The sequence below is a fragment of the Botryllus schlosseri genome, chromosome 9 (assembly GCF_051294905.1).
Source record: "Botryllus schlosseri isolate E-star chromosome 9, Bs_hap1, whole genome shotgun sequence".
In the NCBI taxonomy this organism is placed as follows: Eukaryota; Metazoa; Chordata; class Ascidiacea; order Stolidobranchia; family Styelidae; genus Botryllus; species Botryllus schlosseri.
This window is the reverse complement of record NC_137244.1, coordinates 22750521-22766694: the sequence shown is the minus strand read 5'-3', so window position 1 is coordinate 22766694 and position 16174 is coordinate 22750521. Positions and strand designations below refer to the sequence as shown.

Sequence of the window (16174 nt, the reverse complement as noted above, 5' to 3'; positions counted from 1 at the left end):
ATCTATAATTTTATCTGATTTATTTCCAAGGAATCAAATAGAAAGGAACAAGTTCATTCAATCACGATAAGGTCTTCAGGTTGTAGGCTATTGTATAAATATACTATATCAATACTCCGCACCGGCTTCGTCAAGCGAGTCCACAAAACGTGGTGAGGATAAAGTGCAGTTTTTGGCAGTTCAGTTAAATATGAGAACGCAGTAAACACAAAGAAAGCAAGGGCTTAATGCATGTTGATAAACAGCCCTTCAGGGCGGATTCAACGGTAGCGATCCACTATCGTCACTCTCCGACTTCTTGTGCGTCGAATAATTGCATTGTAACTCGGTGGTCTGGCGTACAGTATTGGTGCCACTCCGGTATTCCCCGTTCTTGCGGAAGAAAGTCGCTCTTACCGCGGCACGGAAACGGCCGTCTCTCATGCTGTATATGATCACGTTGGCGATGCTGGAACAAATAACTTTTTCAGCACTTGATATCTAAGTCCATATGGACGCATAATACACGTCCATGGCAGGGCTGGGCAAAATGATTCGAGTTATCGAATCGAAATCGAGAGTTATTCATAATGCTTCGAGACGAGTAATGAGAAATGATCATTCCTTCGAGTACAGGAACTTATCAACGATAAAATACAGGGTTGTAATGACGCGAGTCATGACTCGACTCGACTCGCGATTTTCTGATGACCCGACTTGACTCGAGTCAATCTTTGTATTGACTCGACTTGGACTCGAGTCATTGCGCATGACTCGGACCAAGTCATATGACTCGAGTCTCAGACGGCCAATACCGATGTTTCATTGTAATTTGGAAGAATAGTAAAGTATCCACACTGTTGGTATTTCGCCTATTGATAGTTGGTACTGGTACTTGAGAATGCGACCAGAATCTGTTAAATGTGAAGAAAATTAGTATGTATTAAATGCGAACCTTTTGATGTCACCAAACAGAGTTATAAAAAGTGGTTTTAACAAGACTTTGACTCGAAACTGGGCATTCAACGCAATGACTTAGACTCGGGCTCGAGTCATAATACCACGACTCGTATTCGATCCTCTGCTCGCTGACGTGGACTCGGACTGGACTCGGTGGTGAATTAAAATGACTCGACTTGACTCGAGACAAAACTATAAAAGCGAGACTGACTTTGTGACTAGGAGCCTTGTCCTACTCCGATCCTGTTTTTACAAGCTCCGGTCCGACTCCTAGGCCGGATTTTGGAAATGACCGTGATCCGGTCCGAAAAACTCCGATAATAATTTTCTACTCACAGGATGGTATTGAATATTGATTGAAACAATGCAAACAGGAAATTAAATACTCATAGATCAAGCCCAACCCTTATCTGGAGTAATTATGCCAACTTGGACTTAGCATGTGGTTTCTTTCCATGAAAGTTTCACTTCAACTATTGATTCTAGTGTGGAAAAGGGTAAGGCTATCCTATTCTTAGTAAAAAGTACTGATCCGGCTCCGGCCCAAAACTGGGAAAATCCGGCCGGATATCCAATGCACCTCCCGACCATGCCCGCTCTACTACAAATAGGTGCAGTGATACAACATATATTCAGTTACCTTGATAAAAGGGCTCTTTCGCCCAGTTGTCATGATAATGTCACTAATAATATAGAGCTGTTAAGTAGTTAGACTAGTTTCAAAAATCATAACCACTCGAGAAGGCAGTGCAAAGTAGACAAAACCTTCTTTAGTACTCGGAAAAAGTAGAAGTAGGCCTACTTCGTTAATGACCACTTGGGGACATAATCCAGCTATCCTCGAGTTACACGTAGTCAATACGAAAACTTGTAAACGTAGCGAAGTGGAAAATAGGCTGCGGACATCCTCAAGTCACGGGATACGAATGCGGGGTATCCCGTCACTTACCTATTCGACAGTCCTGCGCAGTATCCGAGAAAATAAAGCGGGTTGTGTATTTTCGGGTCCCAGACGCCGATCGACGCGAAGAACATCACGAAGAATATGCCTAAAAGACGCGGCATTAAAGGAGCACTGTGCTCTAAAAATGATGTGGTCTCAAATTGAAGGTAAAAACGAACAAACATTTTTGGCCGCAGCCATTTCCTTCAGAACGCCACCGTAATGGAGCTGCAATTTATTGAAATTTCTACAAGACCAGCTGCCGCGGCTGCTTAACCCGTTACATGACACGATGTCTTCATCGTCGCACTTGCTCCACACGATAAGGCAGTCACGCAGAAAACGAAACTTACACACATTTCCTTCATAACATCGGCTGACAACTATCTAACATTCGTTCTCTGCGTGTCTGCCTAATCGCGTCGAGCAAGTGCGACGATGAAGACATCGTTCCATGTAACGGGTTAAGCAGCCGCGGCAGCTGGTCTTGTAGAAATTTCAATAAATTGCAGCTCCATTACGGTGGCGTTCTGAAGGAAATGGCCGCGGCCAAAAATTTTTGTTCATTTTTACCTTCAATTTGAGACCACATCATTTTTAGAGCGCAGTGCCCCTTTAAATTCGACTTGAAAGAAAGAATTTATCCGAGTGATCTGAAGCAAACTGCAGCTCGCATTTGACCTGGAACTGTGCTCGAAATCTACCAGCTGGTAAAAGCCAATTACGGAAATGAATAAGCTCCTTAGTGTCGCACTTTTGGTATCCCGCGCCTTTATTCCGCGAGTAGCATACAACCAAACAATTGCAGGATGTATATTCGGGACTAACTCAAAAATCTAATAAATATACCTATTTTCCACCCATGGATTTCCACTTTACAGTATGGTACATTGGAATTAGAGTGAGACTATATGTATTACAACTCACTCCACGCGAGGACGAATGCACCAGTCATGATCAGTATGGTAATTAACAGTTTCGACTGCGAATTCCGCTTCGTCTTCGACCGCTGGCTGTCGTCACGCCGGAACTGCGTTTCCGGCCGCTGGAAATGTCCGTTTAGGCTGTGAAAAATGAAGATTTTTAGAGCGCGTACTGCAGCTCCAACATCACAAATGCCAATGTGCCAGTACCAATGCAGGGTTGAGCGGGTAAGGTGTTAGTTTCGTCGTCAGCAACTATAGGCCTCTGCGCGTCAGACCTGGCGGGGCGGGTTGATGTGAGGCTATATTCGGTAATGGTCAGGAAAAGACACTTGATCAGTTGTTACGCAAAGCTATACTCACTTTTCACGACATGGGTTTTGAACAGTCGAATGTAGCTTTGTATCATTTATATGGGTGAGGTTGTCATAAGAACCGCGTTAAATATCCCTTGTATCACAACAGCTGAATTTTTTTCGACCGTTGTACCATTAGGGAGTTGCTCAACAATGCATTAAGGTTAGGCGGATAATGTATTAGGTTACAATCTTTGAGTATAGATATTCTCTTGGGGTTGGGGCGGTGACGACGGCTTGTACATGAAATGTTACAATGTTTCGGACACTTTTCACTGTTCACTGACCACTCTCATGTTGGCCAACTAGATACAGGTGTACTGTACAGTGTTGCCGTCGAAAAATTTGGATTTGAATAAAATAGTATTTACGGTGAGCACAACTATAATAAATAAACAAAGAATCGTTCACCGTAAATACTATTTTATTCAAATCCAAATTTTTCGACGGCAATAACTCCGCTTCCACTGGTTGGAATTGAACCAAATTTGGTGAGCATCGTTTCTATAGACAGCCTAACACTTTCATGGGGTGAACAGAAAATTTTCAAATTTTTTATCATTTATTTTTATATAATAAATAGAAACTTTCTTCTCTTGTAGCAAAGCGGCTACTGGCTGGAATTGAACCAAATTTTGTGTGTAGGCTTAAATTAGGTAACCTAACAATTTTATCAAGTAGCCAGTACGATTTGAGAAACAAAGTCATTTTTGAAGAGCCCTACTGTAGGGCCTACATGTGCAATGTGCAGTCTACACTGACCTTTCGGAAGACGAATTAGGATAGAGTTGTTGTTTTGGTATTCATAGGGTTTCGACAAATATACGGCCACGGCCATTTTACAACAGGTCGATATTCCTTATCGTGATAGAGTTCTCTTGTTATGTAAGTTCTTGTTTATGACAAACAATCAGTGTCGGCTGAATCAGAACACAAATCCTGATCACGTGTCTCGTTTTTCAGCTCTCCGGCCAATGTAATCACTGATCCGCATTCATCATCAGTTCGTAATTAGGCTACTAGGGGAAGTTTTTGTTGCAGTCAAATCCGTGGAAAGTTGCATTTATTTTTCACAAAAGTTGCAGTAAAAAGTTCCATTTATTTTTCACAAAAGGTGAACTAAAATGTTGCATTTATGGACAAGTTCCTTTAAATTATTAGGGTACGAGATACTCGAATCGATCCATATGCCAGCAACTAGCAAAACTCAGTCTTGGCGACTTCAACAAAATCATTAGCCTAAACAAATTGACCCAGTGAAAACACAATTTTCGGATGTCCAGCCTCAATGTACGTCAAATCTGAAAGGACCTCAAATTTAAACGACAGTGAAGAAATCAAGGGATCTATTTACATACAGTGCCAAATATTTCCAGTAAAAAGTTGGTTGCAGAAAAATCGAAAAGAGTTGCAAAACGTTGCATGAAAATACGAAAAAGTTGCAAAAAGTTACATGAAAAAATGAAGTAAAGTTGCAAAAAGTTGCAATATAAGATCCCTCCATGCAGCTGAAAACACCATACTACATCGGTTCTGAGCATTTAGGAAGCTGCCGGAACTTGTAAAACAAAGTTGCAAAAGTTGCAAATCTTGCCCTAGTAATTACGTGAGATAAGTGTGATATTATAAAACCAAGCGCCGTGAAGTGCACTGTATACAGCAGGGGTTCGCAACCTAGGGGTCGCGGACACGAAAATTATATGCCAATGTCTGCTATACCTACAAGAATGCCAATCAACCGGATGCTATCGTCGGCTCATTTCTGAAAATTTTAGTTCATTTTTTAAAATAGAAAAGGACAACCTCTAAGGAATAATGCGAACCCGTCAAAAAGGTGTCAGGTCAGTTGAGGCGTCATTTTAAAGCGCTTTTCAAAAGTTGGTGCCCGGTCACCACTATGAAGATTAAAGAGTGGGTGCTTAGAAATCAATAGGACGGGAATTTCTCTTTCAGGAAAACTACAAGGTAGTAGTGTGATGTGTTGATAGTACACACACGTTCGGTGCGTTCGACTAACTTATAGATCGCTAATTCGCTATCTGTATTTTGCGCGACGCAGAATTTCACATACCACAGTTTGATTACTTCGATTGGACAGAGATAGAAGTCGTTACAAAAGACCTATATACGTAAAGGGATGGTGTGAACCTCTGAAAGGTTCGGGTTCGTGTGAACGCGAACCTTTTTGAAAGGTTCTGTGTGAACACGAACGTGAACCTCGTGACGTCATATTGCTAATTCCAACCCTATCATTCAATGAAGTGATAGCCTAATGTACACGATACCTAGCGAAGACTCGGGCCACATAATGTCACATTGCTGAAGTACATATTGGCGTTTTAAACGTCGCTAAATGTATCAACCACGGTTATCAAAGGATATAATAATCTCATAAAATCAACACATTCCGTCGCTTTGCCAACAATTTCGACGAGGACTTACCAGTGAATATAACCTTACGCCTTAACGGTCTTGGCCAGACCGGACAATGTGTTCGGAGTCTGAGTATTGCTACATTGATATTGAGCAGAGTGTAAAACGGGTTTCTATACTCGCTACCGATACCATAAACAACAAGTTATATAGCAGTAGCCAGCACCTTAATCGCACGGATTTGGTCTTAATGATACAGTAAAGATATGAAGTCAAGATTGACCCCGTACGCCCGCTCGATTTTTTACATCGGAAAACGATGTCAATGTGATTGATTGGTTGAATAAGCATCATTCGCTGACTATACGTATATCGCTCGTGATGTTGTGTGATTGTGGGTCAAGCGCACAGCAGAGAGTCACTAAATATTCACAAACGGAAAGCTGGATATTTCGAGATATTTTTTGTAACAAAAAGGCAAGTAAAACTTTTAAGGTTGTCAAGGTGCATGCTCGTTTAGCGTTGATTTTTTTTATGCTGCCAGCGCCATGCATAGAGTGACCCGCAGTTGAAATGCAATTAATTTGAACCAAAGATATTATAATGAAGTGCAAATTACAATTTATTAGAAAGGTTCACAGTGCAGAACCTACCAAGGTTCTGTTGTGAACGCGAACCTCTAAATTTCCGAGGTTCACACACAGAACGCGAACGTGAACCTCACGTTTACACCATCCCTACGTTGTTATAGTATTGATGGACGGAGGTTAACGAGTTGATAATTTCGTAATTGTTATTACTGCGAACATAGTCGCCAGCTTCCCGCATAGGCCGTCAGTAGGTTTTGTCACGGTGCTGACAACTTTTTAGTAATCAGCACGCCAAATTGAGAGGTGGGTCGCGTAGCATTCTTAAATCGAAATGTGGGGTCACGACCATAAGAAGGTTGGAACCCCTGCTGTATAACTGTATAGCTGTATAGCTATGAGCTAGGGCTGGGCAAAATCGAGTACCTGAGTGATTCGATTCTGAATCACGTAAAATGCTTCGAGTCGAGTCGAGTATTCGAGTATCACTCATTATGATGTCACAACAGAATGTACTATGCCAAAGTTCAAATATCTACCTTTTATGCCACCACGCAGAACATAATGCCTGCTACCCGTCACATTAAATATACTTTGGTAATTTTTCGACCATACCGACTTCATTGCCCTTCTTGACAATGTCGTGGAATGATCATGACTTCGGAAATGTGTTATTTCCAGTCAGGATCGTAGCTTTGTACTATGTCTATTATGCTACGACACGGCCAATCAAGGTTTCAAGGCTTCCTCAGTGGAAAATATTATCAAAAATAGAATTCTCGTAAGTTAATTAACTTTCAGTTGCGAGGAGCGTATAATTTCAGTCCTCGAAAAATCGTCTTTTACTACTCGACTCGAATCATTAAAATTAATACTCGATTCAGATTCGAGTACTCGAATCATTGTGCCCAGCCCTAGCTAGAGCGTTTACGAATGAGCCCGATCGCATAAACCAGCTTCCTAATACGATTACTTTTGATAACTGGCATGTAGAGTCATAGTACACAATTCACAACTGCACAATGCACAGCACATGTTATTTCACACACTACTCACTTAACATCAACTTGATGTTTAGACTTTCCAAAGGGCCTGCTTGAATACCAATTGTTATTCAAGTTCTTCATGGCCACGATTGCAGTTAGCACAGTCAGTACTATCTGCAATAGAAAACAAATGCAGAACTCACAATGTCACACAATAAATAAGGAAGCGATGCGACAGTTTCATTGGGGTTGGATTATCTATCGATAGGATTACCCGATATAGGTCGCTGTTCTTACGGCGTCTTTACAGAAAAAAAGCCCAGAGGAAGACCCATTGAACGACCAATCAAAAGAGAATGAAAATTACCCTGGACATTCCATAGTTTGAAGGCATATACTTACCAGTTACGACTAGGATTCTTGAGATACATCGCATTGCGGCCTTAAAATATTTCGAGTATGACATTTGGTTAAAACTCGTTTTCATTCTAAACTCAACCCTGTTCGGGACTGTCATCGTGACTAATCTCCGGTGCGTAAGACTCCATTTCCGGACCCGCACATGTATAGTATATACCAGTGGTTCTCAACCTTTTTGACCTCTCGAACCGATAAAACTATACACAACAAATGTTGCGGACCGGTAAAACGTGGCCCCAGGTGAACATTATCATAATTAAAGTTAGCTCTACATTTAATTACGAAAAATTTACATAGGCCAAGTCAAATGTAACATTGGAAACTTCAATTAATGATGCATTTTTAGTGTTCGATATTTATTCGATTTCGGGGACCTAGTGAATTTTCTTTAGGCAAAGCTCACGAAGTCGCCAACTTAATTGCGATTGTTCGATGTCCTTTGAAAGAAATGAGTCTTTACTCTGCGTCTTTGCTTTGGTAAAATCCAAATCAATTAAAATTTGACGTTCTATTTCTGTAATTCTAATATATATGGCGGCCGGCAGAAAACCTAGCTGTATATATTATCACCAAGAGAGTATCGCCTTCTTGAAATAATACTACATCATATTGCTGCAGTTCAAGACAATATGAAGCCGTATCAGTTCTGGGATCATGCATTCAATCACGCGCAGACAATATAGTTGACCACGAGCTCATGATAGTGCTGAGAATGTGTTGTGAACCCCTGGTTAGACGCCAGTTGATGACACGGAAGTAAAAACACGACTCATTATAAAGCAAAGGCTAACAAATCGTTTGTCGCTACCAACTCATTCTTTTGAACTTTCACCACTTACCGTGATAACGTACGGGAAAAATAAAGCCAGAACGAAGTGCACGTAACCGTGGACTCCCGAAATAATGTCGCTTTCGTAGCCCAGTGTGTACAGCAGAAGTGTAGGATGCCGTATGTAGTTGAAATAATCTTCGAATAAAGCTGCAAATGATCGCATAGTTCCGTAAAACTAACACGGGAAAAGTCGATTACACGGTGACAGTGTCAGACTTGGATTTAGACTAGATAATTCTATAGCTGTTGGGCTAGGGACAAGTCCGTAATCTAATTCTAATTTGTAATTTGTTTCCATGTTCTAAGTTTAATTCTAATATAATTTCTGGTTTACCCGAAAGTGATACAGAAGAACTGTACAGTGCGAAATGGGCCAAGCTTGGTGTACAGACATTTGCCATTCTCGTGCTAATGAGAAAGAACTTATATTTGATATCAACTGACTTTGATTGTTGTCGTGACTGAGTCTAATTCCGGATTTTATTCAATATCCAAGTTTTTCCGAATTCAGGATTTCGATATTTCTAATGTAATTTGAAAAAAACTGTGTAGCTGTAATTCTAATCCTTATCTAATTTGGAACAGCTGAAATTTTTCTAATTGTCTACCGCGACGATACGGAATTAAAGCGGGTCAAATGGTAAACAGGTCACGGCGATCTGGATTGATATGAACGGACTTTGATTGTTTGTTGTGGTATTTCTATCTGATCGGGGTTCAAGTTCCAAGTTTTTCTTATTAATTACCGTAATTCTACTTCTAATCTATTTTTTTAATGTGTAGCTATAATTCTAATTCTGATCCAATTTGCAAAAGCTGAAAATGCTCTACTTGTTCAATGTCCAACTCTACAATTGAATAATATATTCATATTGAAATGAACCCGAATATTTCTGGCTGACACTTGTCAGGGATAATTGTCAGCAACTTCGAGTTCATTTCAAAATGAATATACTATTCAATTGTGTATTGCAGCTCTGTGCCTTCAACAAGATCTTGTCCAACACACCATACCTGTGACGACCGACCCTGCTATGATGATCAGCCATATCGCGACGCAGGTCCACACGACTGTCGACTTTTTACGTCGGCGATTCATCATCGGCCACTTGATGGCGATAAACCGGTCGAAACTGAGAAACATCAAGTGAAGCAGCGAGCCCTTAAAAAACAGAGGCGTTTTTGTTCGGCTTATTAGCAATTTTTTTCAGTCCAATACACCACAAAAATGCGATAAAATGAAAAGGTAGGATGGAAGGTGTCGAAACGACTTGGCGTAGTCTTTGGAATCAGACACCCACCTTGGCCTAGGCGATGTAAAGAGGAGGCATGCACACTGAATGAAAAGTGAAAGAAGATGGTATGTGGTGGCATGTCAATGGAGGCGAGATTGATAGGTCAGGTCATGGACAGTTTATAATCTTGAGGGTTGACTAGTATTTATTTAGTAGAAATTGCTTATATTTCGACAGCCGTATGGCCGGCGGGATACTCTTCCACACGTCAGGTCCGGCATATTTGATAGAGCGATGATCTTTTCGGTTGATAATATCATATTTGGACGACGTGGACGCGCGGGTGTTGTACTTGTGCGCTTTGGATTCCGAGATAAAGACGTTCTTCCACTTTTTCGAAGTAATCAAGTATAGATCTAAGCTACTTGCACTACTTAATCAATGGAATATATTTTCGGAATTGAAGGCAAAACTGCTTACATTTTACATTTTGAATATTGAATGTAGTTTTTGGATAAGTTCGCGTTATATTTATGTTTGAAATCGTCATAAGAATCGCGTGAAGTAGCCGTCACAGAAACTCATCAATATATTTTCGAAGATTCTGCCTATTTCCAGCGTCATTGGTCATTTTATGTCAGCAGCGCAATTCCGAAAGATGTCCACTCCGGTTAACTGCTAACATTATGACAACCATCGACTAAATCTACTTCCATTTTATTCTTCCACTTGAAGCAGTTTAGACACGTTTCGGAAATTGCGACTTCTACTTGAGATAGAGTAGAAATTTACGGCGTTACTCCTGTACTTCTACATGAGTATAGCAATGCTGACCAATTTTACCACCTCCGGAAGAAAAGTAACTCAAGCTAAAATAGCGATGAGGCTAGTCTCCCAGATCAACCCACAACAGTAGTTGTTTGATGTATCCATGGTGTTTTTCGACTGCAATACAATGGTCATTTACACCAGATCGATATTCTTTATTTTGATTCCGTAACTGCCGACTTGTAGCACGGCCGACTTCTAAGCTCTTTAAGATATCGCTTACGCAATGTAGCAGTAATAACAGATATGACCGAGTCGACCTCGATCGGACCAGCAGAAGGGAAGCTATTAAAGTTAGAAAATCTTAAATTTATTATAAACATTTTTTTTAAATTTGACTGTCGATCCCATGAAATTATTACGTAGTCGAAGGAAACGATGAACAAATTTTGCTCAATTCCAACAAGTAGAGGCGAAGCTATTGGACTAAAAAACCTTGATTTTGGATTTGAATAAAATAGTATATACGGTATATACGGTTCATTATAATTTATTTTAGATCTTCCTAATGTAATTAGTAATATTTCAAATCCAAAGGTCGAAAATCTATAGCTTCGCTTCTACAGGTTAGAATTGACCCAAATTTGGCGTGCAGCGTTTTTCTTATCAACCGAATAATTTTATCAAATAGTCAGTCAAATTTGAAGAAAAAAGTTATTTCTGAACAACCCTAATCTGACTATACAAATTGGCTTGGTAGGTAGGCCCAGAGGTGGTCAGTAACGAAGTACTTCTACTTTTTCGAAGTACTCAAGTAGTTATCCTCTACTTCTGGTACTTACTCAAGTAGATCTGATTTTCGCTACTTCTACTTCTACTTCGTAATATTTTGTGATTTACTTACTTACTTTTCGCTATTTTCAGTTTGTCAAGTAGAAGTAGTTCAATCTTACAATCAGGAAGATAGCCTGAAAAATTTCGTGGCTGTTTTCACCGAGTATCAACAATTAATTTCATAAAAATTGAGCAAAGCCCAGAATTTTCGTCGCGCTTCGCGCGCAGTGGATACGGCGTTACCAGTGGCTCCGTTCACACAGGGATATCTGGAATTAGATATCTAGATATCCCTACGTTCACACCACATTTTCCGCCTTCGCCCATATGAAATAATTCATCACAGTATATATGGATCATCAAAACGTTTGAAACTGATGTTTCGCAATCTAGCATTTACTTGTCATATCGTAATCTAGCATGTCCATGGCACGTCCTAACCTGGCAAAGTGGACTCTGACATTTTTGTTAGTTTTAGAGCTGTTTTAGCATACCACCTTTGAAACTTTCTGGACTAAAGGCATGAAAAACGTGCTCCGCTTTTAGAAGTAGTATTTGTTTCATTTTTAATTCGCAGTATCATATATTTTGAGATATAATTAAACTCAGTTCTTTTATCTGGATAACATACATGTTGAAGCATAAAAACAAGTGTAGTAATGCCTTTAATTTCCGGAAACAAAGCTACACAATATCGCATTTTTACGGTCCACCATATTTTTAATTAACGTTTACTAATCGTGCAAAGTATTTACACCGTATCCTATACGACTTCTCCGTATTGCTCTTCGACTAAACTACGGACCTTATAATATCAGGGATGGCCCATACCATGCTATTTTCTAAAACGTGCTGTTCGAGAAAACAGAGGATAATTATCGCATTTCCATATCAATCCTATCATTTTCTTCCCATGATGTGGACGAATGCTTATGCTATCGAAAATTGGATACCTGCTGGTATGCATCAATATCAATATGAATCAAGCTCGTCACCTTTCGCATAGCTCAATTTGCACTTTTTTACAATCCATGTGTACGAATTAGGATCGTTTTCACAACTACTTACTTACTTGAGTACTTTTAAAGTCAGTCAATTCTACTTCTACTTCAAGTAGTTTTAAGGGGCATATGGAAGAAGTACTTCTACTCGTACTTGAGTAGATTTTTACGTCGCTACTTCTACTTCTACTTGAGTAGCTTTCTTGACTACTTTGACCACCTCTGGGTAGGCCTGTACATGTTATGTGAATTACACGATGACTTCCCCGACATTATCGATGATCGGACATGTTAGGTTGTGATAATCGGTGGATCACTCCACCGTAATAAAACTACTCAATAATATAGCATATTATTTTCATAGGAATAGCAAATGCATTCGACATACCTGTAAAGTTATGATAAGTGCCGAGGCCGCGACTTTGGCTTTCGTTGAATTGAATGAGGCGTCGATGTCGTGCCTTATTTCGTGTTCTGAAGAATTTCGGTACCATACCATGTACGGCAGAATTGGAATTAAAATAAAACCCACGATCATATCGTTGAGAGCAAGAGAAGCTGTATGAAGAAAAATATGTTTTATTTGCGTAAACCAGCAGCGTCCTTATATAGTAGAAGCGGGCAACTTCTCCAGCCGGCGGGCCTGATATGGGAAAAGGAAGTATACTCGGCGGTGCGGATTCCTGAATCGTTACATTAATCGCGTATTTATCCACATATACAAGGAATAAATCGTTTTTAATCGGAAATTTAAGTTTAAAGCATAGGTACCAAATACAGTATTTAATGAATTTATAAACGTAATGTACTTGAATAGCTGTTGAAATCAATGACACATTTTTGGTCGATCAAAGTCGTCAACATTATATAGGCACACTGTCGACATAACAGTGGTTCCTCAAGTGGGCGATAAGGGAAGAAAATGATAAATCATAATTTCCCGATGGACATCAATGATAAATCGATTCCAGGCTTTAATGCCGTAGATGGTTACTATCCTAGAATATAGATTACACTTGATTTGTCGTCGCAATAGACTATACAGCAGGGTCACAAACAAGCATAGGACATATCGCAATACTGGTGACCGGCAGATATTGTCAAAGCAGTCAGCCTTGCTAGTCTTGCTGATGTAGAAGTTGCAATTTCAAAGACATGTCAAAACTACTCCAAGTAAAAGTAGAAAATAAAGATATGAAAAGTACTCAAGTAAGTATAGTTTCGAAAACAAGATTTGGTCGGTGGTGGTTGGTTGATTAATTACCTTTTATGTAGTTTTGTTTCGTCCTCATGCTTTTTCTCTTCCAAACCACAATGGGCATGATCATATTTCCAAAAATCGACATGAATCCAAAGACGCCCACGAACATTCCAAAAAGTACGGCCACCGGCGTGTTCTCGCATTTGTACATTGGATCGACAGTGTAATTTAACTTGTAACACTCCTCCAAGTTATAATAAGGCGGGTAATATGGATATGTTCTCATTGTTCTGTCATGCATGGCAGTGACGTTGCTGGAGTCGCTGTTTTGCGTTGTGTTCATGGCTGGTATCTTGAGGTCTTCTTAAGTAGCCGACAGTATGAAAGACTTGAATATTCTCAGACCATATGCGAGGGAAGCAATTGAAGCCAACAGGAACAATATACACTAATATACTACATTACTATTGACCCGAAGTGAATCAGGATGAAATAATATACCTGATTCGAAGAAAAATGTGAAGTTTATTCGAACATTTATATTACATCAAGCTCAACAATACACTTGGAATTCCGTTCTCGTATAATCGTGTGACGCACCGATAAAGTTTACAAATGCAGATAGACTGCGAACAAAGTGCGGTCTTAATTATCATGTTTGTTCGGCGATTACAAGGCACGGATTTTGTTCGCCACGATCAAAAGCATTATTTTGCATATATATAAATAAGGGGGCAGCAATCAGATTTCTGTTAAAATTACTAGCCAGCAACTTATCTTTACTAGCCGACATAGTAGGTTGAAGATTTCAGGGCGTGATGAGTGGTCGTACGTTGGGAATATCAAACAGATCTTTGAACAGGGGTTCAAGAGGAATTTCCGATGCACAATTTTCAGAACGTCGCTGATCCCGGTATAAACAAGGATTTCCGGCTGACGAGACCAGAAAGTTAGTTTATTCGCGAGATATATGGTACGTGGACATGTCCACGTACCATAGATCTCGCGAATAAACTATATCTCGTCTTTAGCCTACCTGAAACGTACATTAGATCTCCAACGTTCCAATGCACTAGTCTGAGATTCGATACGCGCATAGTTCTATTTTTATACCGTAATTGATAACATCGCGACCAGTTCAAATCGTGTGTAACTTCAACATGTAACGGACACTGGACAGGGCTATGAAGTCAAACAAATATGCCAGGGTAGCTTGCCGCTTGCCAAACATCTGAAGTTATCAGCGCTTGACTTTTGTCATCCCCTTCGTCTCGCTGCGGGTATAAAGTAGGTATCCGAGATACAGCACAAACGTATTCGACACTTCGGCAATAATCACGCCATAACAAGGGGAATAGCTCTTCAATAGATACGAAGAAACAGTACAAATGGTTGCCGGAGAACCCGGCCCTTGGAGAACCCGGCCCTACCAACCCGGCCCTTGGAGAACCCGGCCCTTGGAGAACCCGGCCCTCGGTGAATTCCTCGGGAAATTTTGAAATTAAGTGTATTCACAAGTATTAATATGAATTAATAAAGTAATAATGTTATTATCAACTGATTTGTCAATCTTGTAAGGAGGTCAGGGCATGCGTAGATCACGCAGTCACGGAGTGATCAGATCACGTGATCACGCTTGCGTTGGCGCGGGGCGGACGTGCGACATACTCGTATCTGTTCATGACATCGCATTGGGTCTTATCGCATTGTACATTGTGTGTGAATGTTCAGATGAAAAATATATCTCAACGATTGTTATTGCTCACATATCAACCACTCGTGGTCTGCTCGTTATTGCAACTGTAGGTTGAGGTGGGGCGTTAGGGTTGGGTAGGGTAGTTGGGAAAGGAGACATTAGGGTTCGGGGAGTGGGACATTAGGGTTGCCGGAGGTGGGATATTAGGGTTGCCGGGGTGGGATATTAGGGTTGCCGGGGGTGGGATATTAGGGTTGCCGGGGGTGGGATATTAGGGTTGCCGGAGGTGGGATATTAGGGTTGGGGGAGCGGGATATTAGGGTTGGGGGAGGTGGGATATTAGGGTTGCCGGAGGTGGGATATTAGGGTTGCCGAAGGTGGGATATTAGGGTTGGTGGAGGTGGGATATTAGGGTTGGTGGAGGTGGGATATTAGGGTTGCCGGGGGTGGGATGTTAGGGTTGCCTGGGGTGGGATATTAGGGTTCCCGGGGGTGGGATATTAGGGTTGGGGGAGGTGGGATATTAGGGTTGCCGGAGGTGGGATATTAGGGTTAGGGTAGGATATTAGGGTTGCCGGAGGTGGGATATTAGGGTTGCCGAAGGTGGGATATTAGGGTTGGTGGAGGTGGGATATTAGGGTTGCCGGAGGTGGGATATTAGGGTTAGGGTTAGGGTTGCCGGGGGTGGGATATTAGGGGTAGGGTGAGGATATTAGGGTTGCCGGAGGTGGGATATTAGGATTGCCGGTGAATACTCCGAGGGCCGGGTTCTCCAAGGGCCGGGTTCTCCAAGGGCCGGGTTGGTAGGGCCGGGTTCTCCAAAGGCCGGGTTCTCTGGTAATCGTACAAATATACCCTCCTATCGTTATCAAAATACAAAAATGTCACGTTGTCACCTTGTAACTAACCGATTTTGTTATCTATAAGTAGAATGCACTTCGGTAGTCTCGTCAAATGCTATACGCACCATTTCTTAAGTAAATGCTAACACAACCAAGCAAATGTCAAGAAGCAATCAGGCATCAAAGGGAAACTCATATACCGCTGGCGATCGTATCATTATTTACATGACAAGTGAAT

The 16174-nt window shown here is 40.9% G+C and overlaps 1 protein-coding gene across 1 annotated transcript; it reads right to left on the bottom strand.

Annotated features, from left to right (window-relative positions):
- On the bottom strand, positions 1–14345 carry LOC145446694 (trace amine-associated receptor 1-like). Its single transcript, XM_080325045.1, has 8 exons — positions 13462–14345; positions 12586–12755; positions 9374–9521; positions 8367–8506; positions 7178–7281; positions 2810–2946; positions 1889–1988; positions 1–448 (listed from the first exon to the last, which is right to left on the bottom strand). Exons 1-8 carry the CDS (start codon positions 13739–13741, stop codon positions 250–252), a joined length of 1278 nt encoding a protein of 425 aa, XP_080181171.1. The 5' UTR covers positions 13742–14345; the 3' UTR covers positions 1–249.
- Between the last annotated feature and the right edge of the window lie 1829 nt (positions 14346–16174).